Consider the following 25,016-nt stretch of genomic DNA (forward strand, 5'->3'; position numbering starts at 1 on the left):
CCAGCTTCCTCCCCCTGCCGGTCTGCACCACACTTGCCCCACCCGCCGCTCGCTGATTGGCTGGCTCACCAATAGCCCCTCCCATCTCTAAGAGTTCTATCTAAACCTTAAAGTCTTAAAACTGTCAAGTTTGAACATCCCTGGATTTTTTTTCTAAAGGGTTAGGGGTGCAAGGGTCTTGTAACTTGACAGCTTTAAGGCTTGCACATTTCAATGCCAGAGTTACTGAGCCAACATGACTGGAGGAGGAATTCTGGGAGTTGAAGTCCACAAGTCTTAAAGCTGTCAAGTTTGAACACCCCTGGGTTTTTTTTTCTAAAGGGTTAGGGATGCAAGAGTCTTGTAACTTGACAGCTTTAAGACTTGCGTGCTTCAAATGCCAAGAGTTTCTGAGCCAACATTTTGGTTGCTAAGCAAGAGCGTTGTTAAGTGATTTTCACCACATTTTACAAGTTGGCCACGCCACCCAGTCACATGACTGCCAAGCCACTCCCACTCAGTCACATGGATGGCAAGCCACTTCCACCCGGTCACATGGCTGGCAAACCACTCCCACAAAGCAGGCCACATCTACAGAAGAGGTTCTAAAAAAACTTGAAACCCACCACTGAGGCAGAGTGGGAGGGATGTGTGAAACTCCAGTTATTTGCTTGTGACCCTCCAGTTTTAGAATCTCTGCTCTAGGATACTTTGAATAAATTCCTTTTTTTAAAGAAACCACATTAAATGGTATGGATTGGACACTAACATTTTATAAGTAGATGTAAAAGGATTGAGATTTAAATTTACTTTTTTTTTTTTTACTATTTTTCTATTTCTAATAGGGACATTATGAACAATAAAGTTTTTTATCAGCATCCTAATCTTATGAGGGCATTGGGGATGCATGAGACTGTAATGGAAGTAATGGTGAATGTACTTGGAGGAGGAGAATCAAAGGTAATGTATAAGCATAATATACATTTAAATTTTGGCTCTGACACCAGACAAAGCTGCTTATCTCTTATTGAAGACCAGATCTTATTTGGTCTAATTTGGGATTCAAATTATTTTCAAATTTGCACATTTAACAATGGTACCCTACAAACTGGTCACTTAAGTCTAAGAATTATAAGTATTTTTTTTACAGGCTGCAAACAGAGCAATCAATATTAAGTAAAGGTTTATATATGGATTTTGTTGTCAGTTCATTATGCAAGCTCTGAACATTATTAGTTCAGAGTACTAGTACTAGTACTAGTTTCTAGTACTAGTTTCACTAAGAGCTTTCCATTTCAAACTTTCAAATTAATATTATCCACCCCCCCCCCCAATAATAAAAAAGAATATGGTAGCATCTTTTAAGAGTAATAAATGTTGTTATAGGCTTTTCTGACCTGTGGCTTATTTCATCAGACATATGAAGTAGCTTAAAGGAGGTAAGATTTAAATTTATTGGAATGAGCAAGGTTGGATTTATTAGTTATCTGTGTTCAAGAAGGGGTCTATCACAAGTGCCTCGGAATGGTTGCGTCTACTGTAGTATGCTTATTAAAAATGCATTGAATGGCTTCAGTTGTGAGCTGTAGGTCAGCAGAAATCTGTTTTTGTGGTTTCTCCCTGGGAATCAATCTGACTATTGATTTGAGTATTGATCTTGTTGAATGCTTTGTTTTTTTTTGTTGGATTTTTTTTTATTGTTTTGATTAAACAAAAACACAAACAAAAGAATCATTCTTCATTACATCTTGTAGAAAGTATGTCGATTGGTTACAAATAAATTTCGTGCGTTACTATTGCAATCATTCTTTATACTTCTTCATATTGAATTGTACATTTTAAATCAAAAATCTTTATGTATTTTACCATCAATGTACCATCATTCTCATTTGACTATAATTATTTAAACGAGCTTTTATCTAGAATCATTTGTATTTAAAGACACAACCACCTACTGGCATTCATTAGCTATTTTTATAAACCTCCAATAATTACCCTTTTATAACATATTCTCCTTCCCTCCCCTCACTATTTAAGGCTTATATCTGATTGCTTTTACCAATGCCAACACATGTAGAAATCATTAAACATTATCTATTAACATTTCCTTATTGTTATTGTAGTTATCTAAAATAATAATAATAATAATAATAATAATAATAATAATAATAATAATAATAATAATAATAATTTTTACTATTTATATCACATCTCCTCTCATCCGACCCAAGAAAGATTGCATCTTTATAATAAAATCTAAACAAAAATTTGTTAATAGAGTTTATAAGTACCCAAGAAAGATTACATCTTTATAACAAAATGTAAACAAAAATGTATTCATAAAATTGATAAATCTTTTTCCCAGGTCCCGATTTATAGTTTATATCCAAATTGTGTTTACTAGTTAAAATTAATATTTCATTATTATTATCATATTATTTGTTAATGAATAAACATTTTAAAAAACATTCTAAAAGCGTCTACAAAATCCTACTTATTAATCACCAAAGATTAATTAAGTTTTTAATTATCAACATTCATTATCAGCCTGTGTCTTTCCAGTAACGAAACAATCTTATCTCTTTAGCCAGTTGTTGCATCAATTCTCTTATTAACTTCTTTATAAGGTTTTTAAAAACTTGAAAGATCTCTCATATAGTCCCATTGCCCTTGAGTTGGTGTTAAAATTAACATGTCTTTGATTATCAAACGTCTTTCTAAAGCTGTTTCTCTTCTTAATTCCATCATCAAATCCATATCTTGACAAGAGGGGTAGAGCTCCAGATAATCAAGTTCACTTTTCCATATTCCCTTCTTTCCACTTTCACTCATGAGTGCTCCATTAGTAGGTTCATCTGTTATCTTGTCTTTATCTTCTATATCTTCATTCTCTTCTTTATTTTTGGGGGCTCCAACCCCTTCATCTTTTGCTGTGCAAGACAATAGTCTATCCAACTTGTTATCAAATCTCTCAAATCCTTCCAATATATTTTGAATTCCATCCAAAAATCTTGGAAACTTAGGGTTTCCTCATCTGTATATAGATACATATTTCCAAAAAGAGAAGAAAAAGTCTAAGTTCCACTGCCACTCTTGCCTTCAATGTCTTTTTAATGTATAAAATACTTTTGTTTTAAATTTACTTAAGCACAAGTTTTAATTTTTTCAAAAAGGGAGGATTCTATCTTTTCTTTTCTTTTCCTTCCCTTGCCCAAAGTATTTCACAAAGACACCTGCAAAGGAACAGTCCGTGTCCTTGAATCGTTATCAGTCTCCACAAATAAGCTGCAAACCCTCCAATTCAACATCAGTAAAATCAAAGAAAATAGAACAAAGGATACATTGTTTCAAAAAAAGACCAAGTTCTGGCTTCTGAATGGCAGATTCAACTTTCTCTTAGATTCATTTCAGGCTTAAGGAAAACAAAAGTCTCTAGGTGTCTTTAATTTTTTTTAATAAACAGTAGAAGGAAGGATTATTAAAATAAAAAAAGGTTTTAGTTCAGCCAAAAAATAAGGTAGCAAAGAATAGGAGAAAAAAAATCAATTCATTCACTTAAGAGGAGAAACGGGAACCTTATGATCACTTCAATCCACAAAGCGTTGTTACAAAGAAAGAGGAAAAAAATGTTCTAAGGCAGTCCAATAGAGATAAATTTCACCACTTTATTCTTTTGCTTAAGGGACTAATTTATCTTAACAATTTTTTTTTCCCTTTGGGCAATCATTCTCAAAGAAAAAATTTCACCAGATGGACTCACTTTCACTGCCTTCTTTCCAGAGCTGTCTCCGACTTTGACAGTCTGGAGCCTGTCTGTTTACCGCCGGCTTGGAGAACTTCCCTTGGGTCAATCAGGGACTTTGCTATGTCCGTGAGACCAGCAAGGATTGTCTCCCTGTCACCGTCTCTTCGGGACGGTTTAGGTCCATATGGACCGTGCTGCAGTAAAAGAATCAACGGCGGTCTCGGACTGTCTAGAATGCACGTTGTGTCATCACAACGTCTGGCTCTTCTCTCCTTGAATGTTTTGTTTAATTCCATCAGTTAGCTACCTTTGGATAATGAGTCAGAACAAATGTGATTGTAATGTAGATCTTGGCTACAGAAAGTAGTTTGGATGATATATTCTAAAGGGAATCTGGAAGCATGAGGTATGCACATCAGTGTATAGGTTTTCTGTTTAACATGATGTTTTTGAATCCATCAGGTAATTTTAGTATGACATCAGTGTAGTAGATTTATTCTGTAGAGTGGACCAGGTTTAGGCTGATAGCGCGATAGTCTTAATGGAAATTAATGAGAACTTAACATTAACTTAACATAAGTGCCATTGAAGTTTGATGATTCAGAATTGAGGAAACATTTTTCTAGGTCAAAGAAAGGATTACTTGAAACAGTAGAGATAGGAGGCTTTCAAGACAATACATTTGGTCTGATGTATGCTTTGATCCTAGGAAATTATTCTACCTTTTGTTGCGCTAATAACAAAATTTAGAATTAAAACTTAAACTTGATAGAAAAGTCTTTCTTTGAGCAGAGGGAAAGTTTGAAAGCAGAGGGACTGAAACTATAGAATCTGCATAAAAAATGAGAATATGGAGAAGGATTTTGCAAAGCAAAATTCAGGCTTGATTTGTGAGGAGAAAGGGAAGAACATTCTGGAAATGTCAGAGAGCAGACTAGTAATAAGGAGCAAATATTTGTTGGTTTTTTTTAACCTAATATCAGAGCCAGCTTTTCCCAATGCAGCTCTTTTTCTCCTATTAGGCAATATTTAGGATGCTGGGATTTTCTTGGTCATGTACTTAGAATTTTCCTTTGTTGAAAGTTGGCCAAAGTGCATTGGAATCTTCAGTTAGCCACAATGACACTCTATGATATCATAGCACAAGTTTGTTCTTGCATTAACCCATTACTTGAATTCAAATGTCAGAGGCACACATGCAAACATTTGGATCACAATGCACATTTCATGCCCCCCTACTTCTGCCAGAGAATTTTTACAGTGGAGACAACACTTGATTTGCTTGACAATAAAGGTCACATCCTGTGGTTTTTACTAATGAACCATCTTCCTTGGATGGGGATTCTTTGGTTTACAATTTTTAATCTCATGAATAATGGAACTGAGCTGAACTTTCCATTTATCTATTATGACCAAACCTCAATCTGTCCATTTTAGGTTTTTCTCCCTTAAAATGGCTTCATTTTAAGATGCACAGAAACAACTTTAATGGAGCCAATATTTAAGCGATCAAGATTTGTACGATTCTCGAATATATATCTAGATACAGTATTTGAGTTGTTTTGCAGAAAATTACATGAAAAAGGAAATAACTTTATCCTCAGGTTTATATATATGTACTATTCTTTTCTAACATAGTACTGTTTGTCTAGGAAATCACCTTTCCTAAGATGGTGGCAAACTGCTGTCGTTTTCTGTGTTATTTTTGCCGCATCAGCAGACAGAATCAGAAAGCCATGTTTGACCATCTAAGCTATCTTTTGGAAAACAGCAGTGTTGGACTTGGTAAATATGTATTATATTTTCCCTACAGTACACTACCTATTTTGTATTTATTTCTGTGAAATCTTTTTGGAGTTCACAAATTAATGGCTACTTTGTATATTCATTCTAAGATGTTTCAATGCTTCCAACACATCTTAATAATGAGTTATTCTTACTTTTATTATTATGTGTTATTATTACTTTTATTATTATGTATTATTCACTGGCTGACCATTTATGCAGTTTAGCCTGCTTGGAAAAGATATGGTTTTTTACTGTATCCTCATATCCCCTAAATACTGAAAACGTATGCCTAATTGGCATATGGAATAAAACTTCAATGTACAATAAATACAACTGTTGTATTATTTGGATGATATTGACTCAACAAAAGCATGGCTGTATATTATAAAATGTGGTTTTCAAATTTGAAATAGTTCATTTAGCTACTGTATTTTGTTAACAGGATTCTGTGCTGTTTTAACATGTTGCCAATTTCTGAAATTCATTTGACAGCTTCTCCTTCTATGCGTGGATCAACACCTTTAGATGTTGCAGCAGCATCGGTAATGGATAATAATGAGCTTGCACTGGCTTTAAGAGAACCTGACTTAGAGAAGGTAAATCATAAGTAATATTACAGAGTCTATATTTTGCAAGTCTGCATATATTTCTTAACATGCAGTAAGAGCAGTCTGCATCCTGTTAGCAATGTAATTTTCATATACAAGAACCCTATATACATTAGGACTCACAATTCATACTATCACCTAGAAGTTTAATAGCTGATTGGTTATGCCAGCAACTCCAGTCAAAAACATTTTGAGGTAGGGATCTTATTTTGATATTATGGTGCAATATGTAGTAGATTTCCACAGAATCTGAGAGTGAAAATGCTAATTTTGGACCACCATTTTGGATGCAGCAATTAACTTATATGGAGATCGATCTGTCTCTCTCCCCCTCTCTCATACACACAGACACACGATGAGGGAAGCTTGGTTTTAGTTTCATCTTAAAGACACCAAGCTTTCTTGGAAGAGTAGATCTATGGACAGAAAATGCCATGAGTCTGTGGGAGCAACATGAAAAATAATAGGAGACAGAAGTACCAGAAATACAACTCATTAAAAGTGATCACTAACATAAGAGAAAATCAGAACTGTATACAATTTCCAGAATAGAAATAAATGTAGAAATTTAGTACATTTATTTTTTCTGTAGATGTATTAACCACCAGATTGTTAATAAAGGTAAATACAATGAACTATGATTAAACCGAAAGCAGAGTTGAAGGCGAAGGAGCTAAGACTATGGATAAAAGGATAGTCTGAGAATTATAAGTGAAGATTTAAAGAGCCAGGATGGAGAAGAGTGGAGATTCTAGGAGTATGAAGTTTGTAATGGGCATCTTCAAATTGGGTAACATGTTATAAGACGACTATGGAATTTAGGCATTGGTAAAATATATATATATACATAGATAGAGAGAGGGGGAGGGACAAGGGCAGTAAATGCTTCTATTGTTTAATTTTGTCTTGTTCTTAGGTAGTTCGCTACTTGGCTGGCTGTGGTTTACAGAACTGTCCTTTGCTAATTTCTAAAGGCTATCCAGATATTGGATGGAACCCAGTTGAAGGAGAACGATACCTGGATTTTCTTCGCTTTGCTGTTTTTTGCAATGGTAGAGTTAAGATACTACAGTTTTTGAATAACCTTGTTATTCCTAATCAATTATATCTTAAGTACATTTATTAATGTACCTGATGAAGTGCTGCTTCTCAGCATGTTTATGACATCATAGATTGATAAATGTTTTCTTTTTAAGCAGCACTGAGAGAAACCTTGAGAGAAAACTCGAATCATTCAATGAATATCATATTTTCTCTACCCAACATCATTGGCATTCCCTCCCCACGTTCATCCTTCTGTGTTGAGAATCTGTATGAAGCTCAGTTTATCCAATATTTTTCTCTTCTCATATTCCAGTACATGCCCTATAACTTTTTTAACTTCAAATATTCTGACACCATGCTCTGACTCCATCCATCTCTGGCTTGCCTGTTGTGTTGTAACATTTCTGAGTGCTGATTTCACATCAAATACAAAATGTGCTGAAATACAGTTATTCAGAAGTAAGAGAGATGAGTCAGGAGACTGTTCTAATGTGGTGGCTGGAATAACTTCTAGTGTTGTTATCTGAGATTCTTTTAGATGCTGATAAAGTGGATGGAGTTTCTCCTAGTTTAACTGTTTAATTCAGTTCTTAAAGTTTGCTTTTGGGTTACAGATAGTGGAGTTTCAGGCACAATGTAAGTTCTCCTTACTAATATAGTTGTTAAATTTCAAAATCAATAACACTGTATGTGTGCACGCGCACGCGTGTGTGTAGATAAATATTGGGCTTCTTTATCATAAAAATTCTAAATTTTTGGCTTCATCAAGTAGTTAAATTTCTATATGATTATAGGAGAGAGTGTTGAAGAAAATGCTAATGTGGTAGTCAGACTGCTCATTCGACGGCCTGAATGTTTTGGACCAGCACTGAGAGGTGAAGGTGGAAATGGCTTGCTTGCTGCCATGGAAGAAGCCATAAACATATCAGAAGATCCTATGAGAGATGGTCCTTCATCAACTAATGGGTCCACTAAAACATCGTAGGTAGAATGGAAATGTTTATTCCCTGAATAAAATTTATTTCAGGAGTCATTGTTTCTAAAATGAACTATATGGTGCTGGTCCATGACATTAATAACATTTATTGGTTTGAAATTCTATTAGGCCTATCACTAATCCTAATGCATTTCTTAAGTATAATATCCAATGTTAATTTGTGTTGAGAATTTTAATAACAATATGCTATTTATGATAAAAATGATAAGAATCTTCTGTTTACTATAAATACAAACCATCAAGATCGGAAGAATATCAGTATAGCAATAGCACTTAGACTTATATACCACTTTGCAGTGCTTTACAGCCCTGTCTAAGCGGTTTACAGATTCAGCATATTGCCCCTAACAATCTGGGTCCACATTTTACTCACCTCGGAAGGATGGAAGGCTGAGTCAACCTTGAGCCTGGTGAGATTTGAAGCATTAAAAGAATTTGTAAGCCATATATCCTGTTTATATCCTATCTGTCTATGGATAAGTAGATCACAGATAGGTAGATACTGTTTAATCACTACCCTGCATAATCTAACTTACATGTTATAATTCCCATGTGTTCTAAACTTTTTATGGCATAGATCCTTTTACTGACATGGATTTTTCTGTTCACCAGCTATTATAATTGTTGAGCAAATGGTCTTCCTGCTGTTTTCAGATAATTTTTTGTCCATGTTGAATCTGCACTCTGATTGCCAACAACAGCATCATTCCCTTTATAATTTAGAACTATAGAGAATTGTTATGAGTAATTACTGCTAAAAAGCGCCTTAAACATTTATATTTATGTGGAGTGGCAGTTGGAAGTTAATATGGCTTCATATTTTAGAGATGAATTTTCTTTAAATGACTGGAGGTGAATTTGTCTTTAAAAATGAAGTTGCTAGAGGAAACAGAGAGAAAAGGAAAGTTTTACCCCCCCCAAGACATATCTGAGTTAAGTCTTTTCTAAATGGGGGAGATTAAATGTGTGCCCAAAAGTTAATCATATCTTCTCTTCTTAGATTCTTCCCCAAAGATTCAGAGGATATTTCTATTCCATTCCCAACTCCTCCCTCCCTCGCATTCATGCACACATATTTATTGTCTGGCATAAATATTTATGATTTGTATACCATATTTAAAAAAATAGAAAACAGAATATTCTATTATATAAGATATTAAATGCCTAAAAGGAATAAATAAGATTCATTGTGACTGTGGGCAGGTGGTTTATAATATAAAAAGATATTAGAGATGTTATGTGTCTATACAAAAATGCCCCTTCCACAAATCCCACCAAAAAAAAGTCATCTATTTCGTATTATTTTAAACCAAGGGCTTAAAATTGGTATAAAACTTTCACTATAATCCTAATTGTTTTATCTGAGCACTAAAATCTAGGTTTTAACTGGTTATGCTAAGGCTTGAACATAGATATGACTAAAGATACATTATATAACAGATTTAATACAGAAATTATTATTCCTTCACAATTTTTAAATTTCTTTGAAAAACCGAACAGAAGTGAAGTAGAAGAAGAGGATGATACTGTTCACATGGGAAATGCCATCATGACTTTTTATGCTGCTCTGATTGATCTCTTGGGACGCTGTGCTCCAGAAATGCATGTAAGGATTCATGTAATTAGTATTTATTATTTTTGTTGAATTTGTATCCTATCTGTGTTAATAATGTGAACCAGAATGTGTCATTCTTCACCCTTTTTCTGATTCAAATATTCCTGAATTCATAGACTTGTGGGTGAAATAGTGGTACCCATGAACAAAAACCAGCAAATTCTGGATAATGACATGGTTTGCAGGAATATGGAATCTTCAGCAGGATCAATCTTATCTCTGTGTAACCTAGTGAAGATTTAATGTTATAGATAATTATGTGGCTGAGAGGAAGAAGATAATAACAGTAAAGTAGGAGATACAATTAAGTACATGGAAAATATGGAAGAATAGACAAATAACTATTCTATGAACCTCATGTTATATTTGTGTTGATATAGATAACTTCAAAGTTCATATAGACATGCTAAAATTCAAAATTGTAGTTATTGTAGGTAGAATTTAGGATCAATATACCTACTTATTCCTTGACAGAGAGATGGGTGGCATATAAATTTAATAAATGAAAAGAATCTCCTTCACCTTGTACCACCAAATTTCTTGATTGGATCCTGTATGGGGAAGGGAAAGAACATGAGTATAAATAGGTATTTGTGTGATAGTGGTTGTTGAATGGAATAAAATAACTTAAGCTAGAATAAACTCACTTCAGATTCTAGACATAGGGAAATCAAATGTGTGATCTGACTTTTTATAATTGTGAACTTCTCATTTCTATTTTTTTGACATATCTAGAAATGAATGTTAATATAATTGCCTCTTCAGATCCTTCAGAGAAATATTCATCATGAGAACAGCACCTCTTTTTAATAGTGCATCATTGGAATATGATATCAGGCCCATCTTCGGACAAATGTTGAGCTCTATGAGATTTTAACACAATTATATTCTGTTAATTCACAGAATTATTATCTGCACATGCATTTATAATTAGCTTAACCATATAATTATTATGTATAAGGATATACCTGCATTCTTTGATTGCTGCATTCTCATACAAGCCTGCATTCTCATACAAACTACTTAATTGCCTTATTCCATCAGCTCATCCATGCTGGCAAAGGGGAAGCCATTAGAATCAGATCTATTCTGAGGTCCTTGATTCCTTTGGAGGACTTGGTGGGTGTAATTAGCATTCCTTTTCACATGCCAACAATAGCAAAAGGTAAGAAAACTTGCAGTTTTTCCTCCTATTATTTATTACGAGTGACTTGATTATTTCTTCTTCAACACGTGTGTGAAAATAATTCTCTCTCTCGACTTCCTCCTCCTTTCCTCATCCTCTATCTCTTTCTCTTTTTTTCAGATGGCAATGTTGTAGAACCTGATATGTCAGGGGGTTTTTGCCCTGATCACAAGGCAGCGATGGTATTGTTTCTTGACAGGGTCTATGGAATTGAAAACCAAGATTTTCTTCTACATCTACTAGAAGTTGGCTTTCTGCCAGATCTTCGTGCCGCTGCTTCTTTAGATACGGTAACAAGTAACTTTTAACTTTCCTTAATTAGCATTTTCTGTTTTATCCAGATTTATCTTGTGCATACATTTTGATACTTTTAAATACTTTTTAAAATGATGAGTTAGTGTTTTCAGTTAAGGTTGAGCAACACTTTGGATTCAAAGGGAACAAGGCGTGGGGGACTTCATGTACCCCAATCTTCAGTTCCTTAAGGCAATGGTGATTTATTCTGGAGTCCCCTGCCTGTCTTTTGTCGTTGCTGTATTATTCTTGAAAAAGAAACATTTGGTTTAAAGCTTCTGAGACCTGGGAGCTCAGGTTTCAAGTTTAGTAGAAAGTTTAAAGTGAACCCAGTTTCTTAGTGTTAATTAACCTTGAAAAATGGCATTTAGGTTAGTAGAGAGAATGAATGAGGGCTCCTTGCATTTTGTATTATATAATATTCCTCTTATACAAGTGGGTTTTGAAGTTGAAACCTTGACATAGCAACATAGAATTCCAGTTTTAAAAAATAAACTGTAATTCAAGCACAAATGAAGTGTTCAAATGAAGTGACCTCTGTTTGATTAAATATCTGATTGTTATTGCATAGGATGATGCACAAATCCAGATTGGGCTAAATCCCGATTGTTGTGCCATCACTACTATTTCAAAATGAATGCAATTTTAATACGGGAATAATAAAGCAAATTATATGTTTTAATTATTTATACTGCAGAAATTGGGGCAACAATGAGATAGCCAAAAGATGCAGAAAACCTTATTGCCATCTAGTGGTCCTTCAGTGTTTAGATTCATAATTTTAATGAAATACTGGAATAAATAAAAATATATAAAATAAGTATTTCACATTCTTAACAGCTCTGAAAAGGATTAGCTCAAACATACTGCAACTGTGTGTCATTTTTGTGCAGGAAAATATCTGAACTGCTTTATAATTTGTTTTATAGGTTGCCCTGAGTGCCACAGATATGGCCCTGGCTCTTAATCGGTACCTCTGCACTGCTGTTTTGCCTTTATTAACAAGATGTGCTCCTCTTTTTGCTGGAACAGAACATCATGCTTCCCTTATAGATTCCTTGCTACATACTGTATATCGGCTTTCCAAAGGCTGTTCTCTTACCAAAGCTCAGCGGGATTCTATTGAAGAGTGCCTACTCTCCATTTGTGGGTAAGGATCGGTTATGACAGTGTTGGTGGAGAGAGAAACACTAAAATAAAGGGAATACCTTCTGCAAGATATTCTTTTTTAAAAATACATTGTTATTAAGAATTTTGATTACTGTAGTCTAACCTAATAGAAATTACACTTAGAGAAAAAGAACAGAAAAAGTACACGAAAAAGGAAAAAGGAAAAGAACATTAAAAAGGAGAAGAAAAGAAATATGTAAAGAAGAGATTTTCATGGTTGATTGTGTCAAGTGTAAACAAGCTTAATAACTTGTTGTTCTATAAGGTTAAACAGATAACTCTTCATCCCATATGCTATATCTTCTCTATAAGCAAATCCATATAACATTAATCCTGGTCTCAGCAAAAATTCCATAAAGGGCTGCCAAAACTTTGCAAAAATGCTTTATTTTACCCCTGATCAAATAAAACAACTTTATATTTCTTCTTTTTACTTTTACAGTCTTTATCTTTAATTCAATCAAACAGTATAGAATTTGCAGTTGTTCTGATTTCTTCAAAGCTTTAATAAGCTTCTTTTGCAAATCCAGTAAGAAAATATTTTAATAGCTTTAAGCTGTGCAATAGGCCATTTCAAAAAGTCATTAGAAAGTGGAGCTTGCAAACTTAATGTCCTTTAAAAGCAAGATGGCTGAGCTCTTCATCGTCCAGTGCTCAAACCTGCAGAAAAGTGCTGTCCTGCAGTCTCTTCACAAGAAGCAGTTGCCTAGAGCACATATGGGTATTCTCCTGTCCTTTTCGTATCCAAAAAATTTCCAAGGAACTGGTCTACTTGCCAGTTCCTCCATTTTTGCCATGGCCATCAGTTCCAGAGACATTAGTCAGTCCACCACACCTCCCCTTGAAGTCCTATAATAAATTATTCTCGAGGCAGTTGCTTGCTTGAAAGAAAAACAAAAATAAGCTTCATTTAGGAAACAACATGTAGATAGCATGTTCTTACAAAAGTAGACAAAAAGGTGTAGAGCCCCTCTGCTAACCGTTTTTGTATCTGTTAAGCCAAGAAGTCAATATTTTCATGTATGCAGAAAGCTTGTGCAGCAGGAGTTCAATTCCAGTAGGGTATAGATTGATAGTAAAATGAATCAACAGATCAAAAGTATCTGTAATTACTTCAACTACTAGCATGTAATAAATAGCAGATGTTAACTAATATGTAATGATTATAGTAATAATAAAATAGATTCCAGGACTGATGCTGTTAAAATGCTATAACGTCTAATGAACAAATAATGCATTTCTGAGGTATCCTCAAATGAATGAGCATTTGCTGAGACAGAATATATAGTTAGTTGGTTAGTAAATTATCCACAAGGTCAACAGGGAAAAACAGGAGTTAGTTAAAATGCAAAATAAATTGTTCTGTTTCAGACATGCTGGGAGGAAGGGATATATTTATCTGATTATGCCTGCTTGCCAAACTCCAAATATGAAATACAGTTTATAGTTTTTTACTGTATTACAAAAGACAGAACATAAATTTTGTTAAAAGAAAATAACTGCATGCAAAAGGATGAAGGGGAAATAATGTTAAAAGAAAACAAATGAATATGAACTCGGCATTTTTATTACCTCCCTCATTGTTTGGTCGTGCACTGGCTTTGTTCAAGCATGAGTCTGAGCATATTTTATCTCCATATTTCATGTACTGTTATCTTTTAATCAGAAATACTGATTAAGCTTCTGTAGTGATTACAGATTGCTCACTTGCATAATCACAATAATGGTTATAAATCTAGTCTATGTTGTATTGAATCTTTTTTTCTACTGATAGTCAGTTAAGACCTTCAATGATGCAACATTTGTTGAGAAGATTAGTATTTGATATCCCTCTTCTAAATGAACATGCCAAAATGCCTCTTAAGGTAAGTTTGATTTTTTATAAAATATACAATTAATGTCATTAGACATCACCTATCAGAAGAAACATGATATTCTGATTTTCCTTGAAGTAAAAAATATTGGCCAGTCATGGTCAATGTTACATCCAATGCAATATTCAAACCCTAAATGTAGGATGAGCACAAAAACTATGTCATGGTTATTATTCTTTCGGTACCACTTTGATAGTTCAGTTGTGATTCAAAGCTGGATACAATTTAATATTTCTTATTTCAGTTGTGCTTACAAAAAGCTACATACTGTAAACATTGAAAACACAGACTTGGCCTTAGGCTTGCTGTATATAAAGGATGCGGCAGAAATGCAAAATAAAATAATTATCTCAGCTATAGACAGGAGAAAGTATTTGTCTTACCTTCATACAAGTTGTATGAAGGTTATTTAGAAGACCTATTTCATTCATTATTTTGGAAATTCTCCCCCAAATAGAAGAGTGTTTTGCCAAGACCTATCAGTGATTAAAATGATTCAAATCTTATTAAGTAAGACCATCCACAGGTTTGGAGATAATCTAGAGATATGAAAGTAATTATTTGCTGGATGTTTATCTTAAAGAAAAAGCACACAAAATCCTTATACTAATTTAACAAATAATAGATTAATTCTTCCATAATTGTTGATTGGGTTGAGATAATTCCTTTAATCTTTATGTCACTTACCTGTTGAAATATCTGTGCACCTGTCATTTAAAGTGATTATATGTAGCTACCTCATCGAATTGTCAGAAAGCAAACTCTCATGTTTATTTTTTAGTTGCTGACAATTCATTATGAAAGATGTTGGAAATACTACTGTTTACCAGGAGGGTGGGGCAACTTTGGTGCTGCATCAGAAGAAGAACTTCATTTGTCAAGAAAGCTGTTCTGGGGTATTTTTGATGCCTTATCTCAAAAGGTAACATTTTAAGATGTGATATATTAATGTGTATTAATTACATATTAATAATTGTACTTCATGTTAAATATGCAAGGCTGCATATTAGAAAACAAAATTATAATGATGCTTAAATATATCTTCTTTAAAAATTAACTAGCTAGAAAATTACTTTAATAAATGTTTATCCTATTCTGTAACTTTGTTGCCTTTAATAGAAGAATTATATTAAATTTGAAAAATTTCCATTTGTGCTAGCAGTATGAGATAGGGATGAATATGAGTGGGCTAAATGTTTATAAATAAAAGCTCATTTTTTAAATTCAACATATATTCTACCTTTCATTTGGAAGCACAAATGCCTTCTGTCCTGTTCTCCAGTACAAGAACTTTGTGAGGTAGGTGGATCTGAAAGGTGGTGGCTGGCCCCAGTTCACCCAGTGAACTTCTATGGCTGAAGGTGGCCAAAGCCTGTAATTCCAAGCTTCTACTCCAGTATTTTAATCACCATATCATAAATAAATGCCACGCTGGCTCTCAGAAATTCTTCCATTGATTATTGTTGTTAATGTTTAGTGTGTCATAGGGAAAGATTCTAGTTCTCAGCAAACTCAACTGCTAGTTAGAACTACCATCATGACCCTAGAATTGAAAAATATTGATTCAGCTGACAATTGTAAGTAACTCAGCAGATTATCACACCTAAAAAAAACCCTCCCCTCTAAATCAACTTTTGAACATATGTTTGCCTGGTTAAAATACTTAATTGCTAATCTATCTTCAGACTATGAAGCATCTTATGTTTCTTTTTCATTTTTTTCCTTGTGTGGTCAATATTTGTCAAATACAACAAGGCTCAGTTTCTATAGGGAACAATATCCCAATGGCTCTTCCCTCTAGAGCAGGAAAGGGACTGAGATGAATACCCTTAGGAAGTGTGGCTTTGTTTTAGTTAGAAAGCCTGAAGTAGTTTGACTTAAAAGTAAACTCAATTAATGGATTTTTAAAAGTAAAAATAAATATAGTAATGATAGTAGTAGTAGAATGTTGAGACCTTTCCCAGATAAATGGAAATTGTCTTAATTTTTTACCAGGGTTTTTTGCATCCTTTTTTTGTCTTTATAGAAATATGAACAAGAACTATTTAAATTAGCACTGCCATGCTTGAGTGCTGTAGCTGGGGCTTTACCTCCTGATTACATGGAATCAAATTATGTTGGTGTTATGGAAAAACAGGCTTCCATGGATTCAGATGGGAACTTCAATCCACAGCCTGTTGATACTTCAAAGTAAGGATGTTTTCAAAGCCTTTATTGAGTTGAGCATAACTTTTAAAATAATATGAAATAGCAATAGCACTTAGACTTATATACAACTTCACAGTGCTTTACAGCCCTCTCTAAGCAGTTTACAGAATCAGCATATTGCCCCCAACAATCTGGGTCCTCATTTTATCTACTTTGGAAGGATGGAAGGATGAGTCAATGTTGAGCCTGGTGAAATTCAAACTGCCAAATTGCAGGCAGCCGGGAGTCAGCAAAAGTAGCCTGCAGTACTGCACTCTAACCACTGCGCCACTAGAGCTCATAATATGAATATAGTGTTGTTAATGGTTGATTCTCAAATACAAAAATATTTAAATTATTTAGAAAGAGTATTTCACATTTGTTTTCTAATAATCACATTACATTAAGTATAAGAACAATTGGCAATTTAAGTTTCCTTTTATTCAGTGACTGATTATTTTATTTTTTTCAAAATTGTTATAAAGTGATCCAATACCATTTTTGTTGTCTGAGATAATATTAGAATTAGAACAATGCAAATGCTCTAATATGAATATTTAAATGATTTTTAGGTAGATAAATTAAATATAAAGAAAAAATTGTCATGAAATACTTATTTTTGCCTTGTTTTGTTCTCACTCAGCATTACAATTCCTGAAAAACTAGACTACTTTATAAACAAATATGCTGAACATTCTCATGATAAATGGTGCATGGAAAAGGTAAAGTATATGTTCACATCTATGCATCGTTTGCATCTCTCTCTCCCTCCCCCACCCTCTTCTTCTCTCTGTCTCTCTCATGTTGCTGGGCTATATGTAAAGCATTAGGGAATGAATCTTGCTAATGATCTGACTTTATTTTGCATTTCAATATTCATCATGTTGCATTAATTCAAACGTTCTAATTCTTTAATCAGATTTTAAAATTTTTAAGTGCATTTACTTTCTCTAAGAAAAGGATCAGCCCAGTTTTTACATTTTACACAGATCCATTCAGTTAACAAGTTTATTTTAATAAGATTTTTTTTTTGGCATCACAGTTATCATCACATAATTGGATGGCTGCATTTGCATGGTTGTCTTTTACAATGCCATTATTGTTAAAGCAGAATAGTTTTTTTTAAAAAATGGTATTTGTCCCAGTCCCTTTCACTTGAAGAACACCTGTATCTTTCCTCTGAAGATTTTTAAAAATGGAGACTGATACTGCAAGAAGTTATAATCCTTAGCATTTTTTTGCAGTGCTTCAACATAACCTGTTCAATTTTTGTGGTGAGCTCAAACATAGACATGCAGGTTCTTAGTACCCTCAATGAAGATTCTAAAGTACATTTATTGCACTATATTCCCTTCCACCCACTCTTCATTCTACTCAACAGTCAGTTGGCATTTTGTGTCGATTAAGCATGCTCAGTTTTTATCTGGCTTAAAAAAAAAATCTTTAGAGTTTTTGTCCCATAAGGTTTCTGCACCTTTGGAAATTTTGGGATCTGTGATGAATTAATTCTTTCCCCTTGTGCATGATATTTAGGATATAGGATAGACACTTTTACTATGACCTCATTATCAGTTTATAAAAGCGATTGCTATACAAGAGGAAAAATATTACATTGTAATATACTGTATAACACTTGTGAAACTAAAATTTGCATGACAAATTAAAGCCCAGGAGTTTTTAATTGCTGTTATAACAAGTATTAAGATCAGAAGAGAGTAGAAGAAACAAGATAAAAATATGGGAAATTTCATTTGCTTCATGAGCTTGGTATAGTATATTGATAGCATGCAAAAAGAGCATCCAAATCATAAACGGCATCAATATTCTTGATCAACTTATCCCTTCCTTTTCTTTAAACTTTTGTCAGTTTGCAAATGGGTGGATATATGGTGAAACATATTCAGAATCTTCCAAAGTGCAGCCATTAATGAAACAATATAAACTATTAACAGAAAAGGTAAGAAGTTCATGTCAGATTTTTTTTGCTGTATTCTTTTCTTTTAATCATTGAAAAAAGCAGCCAATTTTAGAGCTTTCCCATTAATTAGAAAAATCCTTTAAGACTTGAAGAATATATGTTGTTTCTTCTGCCACATATAAAATTTACAGTTGGAAAGGCAAGAATAATAAATTATGGACAGTTCTCTAGATTCTCTGCATTATTATAGCACGGAACCTATGTGAATTCTTCCAGAACTCCAGCAGAAAGAAACATACTACACATACCCAGCAAAAATAGTGACAGGAACTCTAGCCTCCATTTTGTTTCTCTTTTGCTCATCCCAATCAAACTTCATCACTATAGAAGGGCTAAAGAGATTGTGTGCGATGAACTTTGTGATGTTTGCACTATAAATGAGAGCACTAAAACTAGAGTTTGAAGAAAAAAACTTTGCACCTATCATAATTTAGCCTTTTCTCCATAAATCCTTATAGATCTAAACATCATAATCACAGGACAATAGTCTGTGAAGATGATTATTGAACCAGGATCCAATTATTTTTCCTTGAACTATGTATCTTACATTTGTTCACTGGTTAAAGCCTTAATTATTCTGTCTTAGGTCAGGAAGTATATTTCTGTCAGTTAGCAGTATTTTAAGCTAATTCCAAAATATCCTCCTTTGTTGAGTAAATGCACTGCTTTTCATATGCTTGTCATATCACTTGCAAATCCCATTTAATCTCATCAGCTTTTGGGGGTGAAGAAGTTATTTGAAAGGATCTGTGGGGGCAACTACGCTGTCCTAGTAAAATTGGCCACTACAAAATTGATAATACTTTCTCCATAGGATGCTATACATTTCTCTTAAGAGTTTGGAGGTGGGGATTTTGAGGTTGGTAAAGCATGAAGATTTTATTCCTTCCCATGGATACTGATTTTTTTTTAGTATCCCAAGCTTTTAGCAATCTTCCTACTAATTTACTACTTACTGCTTAACCTGTCTCCTAGTTGTGATAGATTATCAATCTCCAAATATCACATCAATAAAAGAATAAGAATAGGGGGTCTTCTGAAGTGTATGATACATCTTTCACTTTATGAGGGCATGGTATTTCTGCTTTTCCTTCAGTTGCTATGATAGAATAGAATAGAATAGAAGAGTAGGAAGGGATCTTGGAGGTCTTCTAGTCCACTCAAATGAAAAGTATAAATGGTTCATTTAATAGGAATTGTTTTCCTGTATACTGCTGCAATTTGAGGATGGTACTCTTGTCCTTAGAAAGTAGTCATCAAATGCTTATAATATTTGTATTATATTTAATGGATTTTTACAGTTATCCTTTTTTCTTTTTGATTATTGCCACTTTTGTATATCTTCTAGTGTACTATATATGAGATATGAATATAAAGATTTAAAATAGTTATTTCATAAAGAAAATTTATATAAATATTTGGTTATCATAAGGATAATAATACTTTTAGTGCTCATTTTCAAATTATTTATTATTTATTTTGGTCATAGAATAGCATAAGGCAGATAACAATCACTATAAAACAAAACTAATAACTGCATTCCGATCAGCTAGCAAAAGTCTAAATCTTTAACCTGCTTGAGTATTGTGTTTCAAACAGATATGTGTGTGTGTTTGTGTGTGTATTGTATTTGTGTATGTTGTATTTGTGCTGATAAATAAATAAAGGGAGACATAAATACATACCTATTTCCCTGGCTCAGCTGATAAGGAGGAGAGCCCGTGGTTTAGTGGCTAATACATCTGCCTAATATGTAATACAGCCCAGGTTCTAATCCCAGTAAGGGTATGGCTAGCTGATGAGAGCTAAATAGCTTGAAATAGATCTATACTAGTCTCCCTTTATTTATTTATCAGCACAAATACAACACAAACATAGCAAAGACAACATTAAAAATAAAAATATGGTTTTCTGCCTGGATGGTCTTCTGTAATGAGCCGAAGGACAGAAAGGGGGAGTAGTGAGCTCCCTCCCATATTTGGGCATACCAGGGGTTGTAACACAAATACATACATACATACATACATACATACATACCAGTGGTGGCTTCCTGCTGGATCGCACCGGATCGCGCGCGCTCCCTTTCAGCGCTCCACCTGGCTTGCGCGCTCCCTTTCAGCGCTCCACCTGGCTTGCGCGCTCCCTTTCAGCGCTCCACCTGGCTCTCGCGCTCCCTTCCGGCGCTGAAACCGGAAGTACAGTCTTGCCCCGCCCCTGGCGAAGCAACGACGCCTGCCTGCGCTCCACCAGCTCGGCTGGGAACGGAGATGTTTCCTCAGCGGAGCGGAGCGCCTGAAAAGACTTTTCAGGCGCTCCGCTCCGCTGAGGAAACATCTCCGTTCCCAGCCGAGCTGGTGGAGCGCAGACAGGCGTCGTTGCTTTGCCAGGGCCGGGCAAAACTGTACTTCCGGTTTCAGCGCCGGAAGGGAGCGCGAGAGCCAGGTGGAGCGCTGAAAGGGAGCACGCAAGCCAGGTGGAGCACTGAAAGGGAGCGCGCAAGCCAGGTGGAGCGCTGAAAGGGAGCGCGCAAGCCAGGTGGAGCGCTGAAAGGGAGCGCGCGCGATCCGGTGCGATCCGGGAGGAACCCACCACTGATACATACATACATACATACATACATACATACATAACTCTTTATGTATGTTGCAGAATTTTCCTTCCTAAAGGGTCAAGAGGAAGACATTATAGCAGGCATTTCTGTAAAGGCATAGCTTTACATTCTCATAGGCCTTTATAGACCAGAGTTATAGCACTGTTAATAGACTATGATTTTATAGATTTCACCTGGTTTTAATCCCTATACTGTGTAATTATAGTCTGGTATACTAGTCTTTATTTTCTTTTATTCACTCAAAGTAATATTTTATTCTTCTATTTCAGAGTGATTGTTATTTGTTTTATGCTAGTTTACAACCAAAATAATTTCTAATTGAATGTTTGGCTGCTAAGGAAGTTACTTTAAAAGAGATGTGCATAGAATCAAAGGCGAGTTTTGCAGTCAAGGATCTGCCTTTCATATAGAATTGCTGGGTGGTGGTCTCTGTTATTTATACATATCTCAAATTCAATCAAAAGATTGGGTGCCACTAACCAGATGTGAGGACAGCTCTTTTACCACTAATAGGATCATCATATATGCACTTTTTTCAGGAAAAAGAAATTTATAGATGGCCAATTAAAGAGTCTCTGAAAACCATGCTTGCTTGGGGATGGCGGGTTGAAAGAACGAGGGAAGGAGATTCTATGGCTCTTTATAATCGTTCACGTCGGATATCACAGACAAGTCAGGTATATTTTGAGCTGCAAGCACTTCTGATGATGTTACTTAGTAGCTTTATCACCAATATTTCCTAATTATTTTTTGAAATACTATTTTGGATGTAGAAGCTGCAGCATTCCTTCAATGTGAGCATTGGCTTCCAAGTTCTATAAGCAGGGGGAAATAATCTAAACTTTATATAGTTTAATGCTCTATGTTTATCTTGTATTTGCTGTTTTTGAAGTAGCTAAAGAAAATGAAATTTCTCTTCACAAAATATTTTAGGATTGTGATTTTTATAAAACTAATGAATTTAACAGGCCAGTATATGGAAAGAAATGTAATTTTAAATGTAAACAAGCTTAAGAGAGAATATGTATTTTTCTTTTCTAGGAGATAAATCCTTTCTTCAAGTAATACTGCTTCTAAATGTTTTGTGATACACATTTTCACTTTCATAAGAACTTTAGTGGAATTCCTATACAGCATTGAAATTCCTGAAATTAGATAAACTAATAGAGAAATATATGAAACAGCGATAATCTGATAAATTTTCCAATGTTTTCCTATTCCTTGATGGAGCCCTTCTGTAAGCTGTCATTAAACTTGTTCAAATATGTTCTATTGTTCTTTTCTTCTGTTAACACCTCTATTGATATTTATTCAGGTTTCTGTAGATACAGTCCATGGCTATACTCCCCGTGCAATTGACATGAGTAATGTTACCCTGTCCAAAGAGTTACATGTAAGTTGCATGGCTATTGTAATCAACATTAGGAATGTAATGTTTTAAGAAGTTTCCATGGCTTTTTCAATAATTGCTTAATCCAGTTCTCTACCAATCCTCTGATAGTTATCATTTATTCTCCAACTTTTCTGACAGATGCTTGGACCTGCAATTGGTCTTCCAAGAATGGAAGGGCTTTTGATTCAGTGGTTCCAGCTGGTGGAAGGGTAAGAGGCAATTTTTGCCGATTCCTCCTTTCCCTGGCTACTTCCAATACTGATCTGGAAGGTTCTCCAGTTTTCCAGACCAGATTTAGGGAAGCACAAGGAACTGAAGGGTGAATTGGCAAAAATTTCCTCCGAGGGAGCATGCCAGGAGTAGAATTCTGCTCATACAATTTCTGTAATATTGGAGAGAATTTGTGGAAGTCTCTATAAAATTAATTATTTAAAAATATGCCTGAATTTGGTATTTAATTCTTTTGACTGGGACCAAAAATGCAACAATTATTTTGTTAAAAAATGAAAACAAGCTTAACTAACCTACTAGAGAACAAATTGTAATTATTTATGTCTTTCTTCTTCCTTAGGCAATGGCTGAGATGATGGCTGAAAATTATCATAACATATGGGCGAAGAAAAAGAAAATGGAGCTTGAAGCCAAAGGTACAATCACTTTTAAAAATATATAAATGACCTTAGGCTGACTATCAAGAGTACTTGTTAAGGACATGCTGCATTTTGAAGTAGAAAATTGAAAGGCCAAGAAATTAACATTCTATAGCCAAAATAGTATTTTCAGTATAATTTAGGGTTTTATATATGGTATTATGGGGGTCAATATGTCGTAATTTAAAGTAACCATTTCTGCAGTGCCTGACCTGGTGAAAGTATTAAAATGCATGCAAACAAATGTGATTCTAAGACATTTAGGCAGAATTAATTGTTGAATGACTCCTGCAACATACGACTTCGAAAATTTTAAATGAACTTCTAGTAAGAGTCTCATGACAATGAGATGGGTGGCATATAAATGTAACAAGTAAACTGCATAACAGGCTAATAATATGGATTGTAAGAGTTGGGATTTTCATTTGTAGCAATAAGAATTAGTGAATTAAAATATTAGCATCCGGAATGAAATATTACCTATTTTAATAATATGTAGGTGATGATACTAGAAGATATATCTAGCAGGGCAAAATGAATACTGTAATGTCTTTATGTTTTATGAAATTTAATTCTTTTAAAAATAATGCTATTGTTATTTTGTCATTTAATTTCTTAATGCATTCTAGTGGGAGGAGGAAATCATCCCCTACTTGTACCCTATGATACATTGACAGCCAAAGAAAAAGCTAAGGATAGAGAGAAAGCCCAAGATATTCTGAAGTTTCTTCAGATCAATGGCTATGTTGTGTCCAGGTAAATGCTAATCAGTTATTGCTGTAGGCTTTAAAGCTGAAATAATCTTCGTTATGTACTTTATGTAGCTGAAAAATGTACTGCATGGGAAGATTTGTTTTGTATAAGAAAATAAATACCATATTTTTGGGTATATAAGACACACTATCCCCCCCCCCCAAAAAAATAGTGCATGGAAATGTCTGCGTCTTATACAGCAAATGTTGCCTCTGCCTTCCAGCAATTTGCCTCCTTTCAGCAAACAGCCTATTCAGCTTCAGCACAGCCTGATTTAGCACAAGCAGCTGATTGGTAGTTGGATCTTCCTCCGGTATACCGCCTATCAGCTGTTCCTGACTGCGGAGATTTCCACTGCCATCGCCGCCCATCACTGCCTCCATGAGTCCCATTTTCGGCCTCCACATGTCTAGTTTTCAGCCTCCGCATGCCCCATTTTCATCCTGTTCCAGGTGGCAGGGATTGCCACCATCTACCCATCTACAGTTTCCTACAGCAAAACCAATATAATAAAATAAAATTCTGATATTGTGGTTTAAATTAATTCATAATTTATTATTATACTCAAAGGGGCTGGACTATAATGTGTGCATAACTTTCAAACCTGTCAGTCTCCCAATTTAAAATTTTATATCCTGTCCCAACCTGGGAGATTACAAAATTTCAAAAATTATAAGAAGCAATAATAATGACAAATCAACCTTCCTCCAAGATGGGCACCAGTAAACATTGGTGGTTTTGAACTCTAAGCAGAAAGATGTTCAGATAAGCTTGCAAGTACATTATGCATAGTGATGCAGAAGTAAAAGAACAAACATAAAATGAGTTACATCAAAGGGTGGAGCAAGGTCACTACTTAAAAGGAATGTAATTTAAGTTTAAATTATTTATTTAGCATATTTCAATTGGTAAATAAACAATGTCATGACTATCTCTTTGATAATTTCAAGGTTTGTATAAGATCTCCTTTCTAAATTTTTCTTAGTTGGGGCAATATTTTTTTAAATTTGTTCCAGAGGCTTAAAGGATTTAGAATTAGACACACCATCCATTGAAAAAAGGTTTGCTTACAGTTTTCTCCAGCAATTGATACGATACGTAGATGAAGCCCATCAGTATATTCTGGAATTCGGTAAGATATTGT

The 25,016-nt window shown here is 34.5% G+C and overlaps 1 protein-coding gene across 1 annotated transcript in view; it reads left to right on the plus strand.

Annotated features, from left to right (window-relative positions):
- RYR2 (ryanodine receptor 2) overlaps positions 1 to 25,016 on the plus strand; it is a 325,381-nt gene that overhangs the window by 204,011 nt on the left and 96,354 nt on the right. The window contains exons 42-60 of the mRNA XM_081941599.1: positions 825 to 939; positions 5,377 to 5,509; positions 6,005 to 6,108; positions 7,037 to 7,172; positions 7,959 to 8,145; positions 9,662 to 9,767; positions 10,821 to 10,941; positions 11,083 to 11,252; positions 12,186 to 12,406; positions 14,201 to 14,291; positions 15,082 to 15,222; positions 16,327 to 16,490; positions 17,131 to 17,209; positions 18,355 to 18,444; positions 21,616 to 21,753; positions 22,392 to 22,469; positions 23,041 to 23,116; positions 23,749 to 23,875; positions 24,889 to 25,004. Of these exons, the coding sequence (XP_081797725.1) occupies positions 825 to 939; positions 5,377 to 5,509; positions 6,005 to 6,108; positions 7,037 to 7,172; positions 7,959 to 8,145; positions 9,662 to 9,767; positions 10,821 to 10,941; positions 11,083 to 11,252; positions 12,186 to 12,406; positions 14,201 to 14,291; positions 15,082 to 15,222; positions 16,327 to 16,490; positions 17,131 to 17,209; positions 18,355 to 18,444; positions 21,616 to 21,753; positions 22,392 to 22,469; positions 23,041 to 23,116; positions 23,749 to 23,875; positions 24,889 to 25,004 (2,393 nt within the window). The remainder of the gene's footprint in view (positions 1 to 824; positions 940 to 5,376; positions 5,510 to 6,004; positions 6,109 to 7,036; positions 7,173 to 7,958; positions 8,146 to 9,661; positions 9,768 to 10,820; positions 10,942 to 11,082; positions 11,253 to 12,185; positions 12,407 to 14,200; positions 14,292 to 15,081; positions 15,223 to 16,326; positions 16,491 to 17,130; positions 17,210 to 18,354; positions 18,445 to 21,615; positions 21,754 to 22,391; positions 22,470 to 23,040; positions 23,117 to 23,748; positions 23,876 to 24,888; positions 25,005 to 25,016) is intronic.

This window comes from Natrix helvetica (genome assembly GCF_964273705.1).
Source record: "Natrix helvetica genome assembly, chromosome: 2".
In the NCBI taxonomy this organism is placed as follows: domain Eukaryota; kingdom Metazoa; phylum Chordata; class Lepidosauria; order Squamata; family Natricidae; genus Natrix; species Natrix helvetica.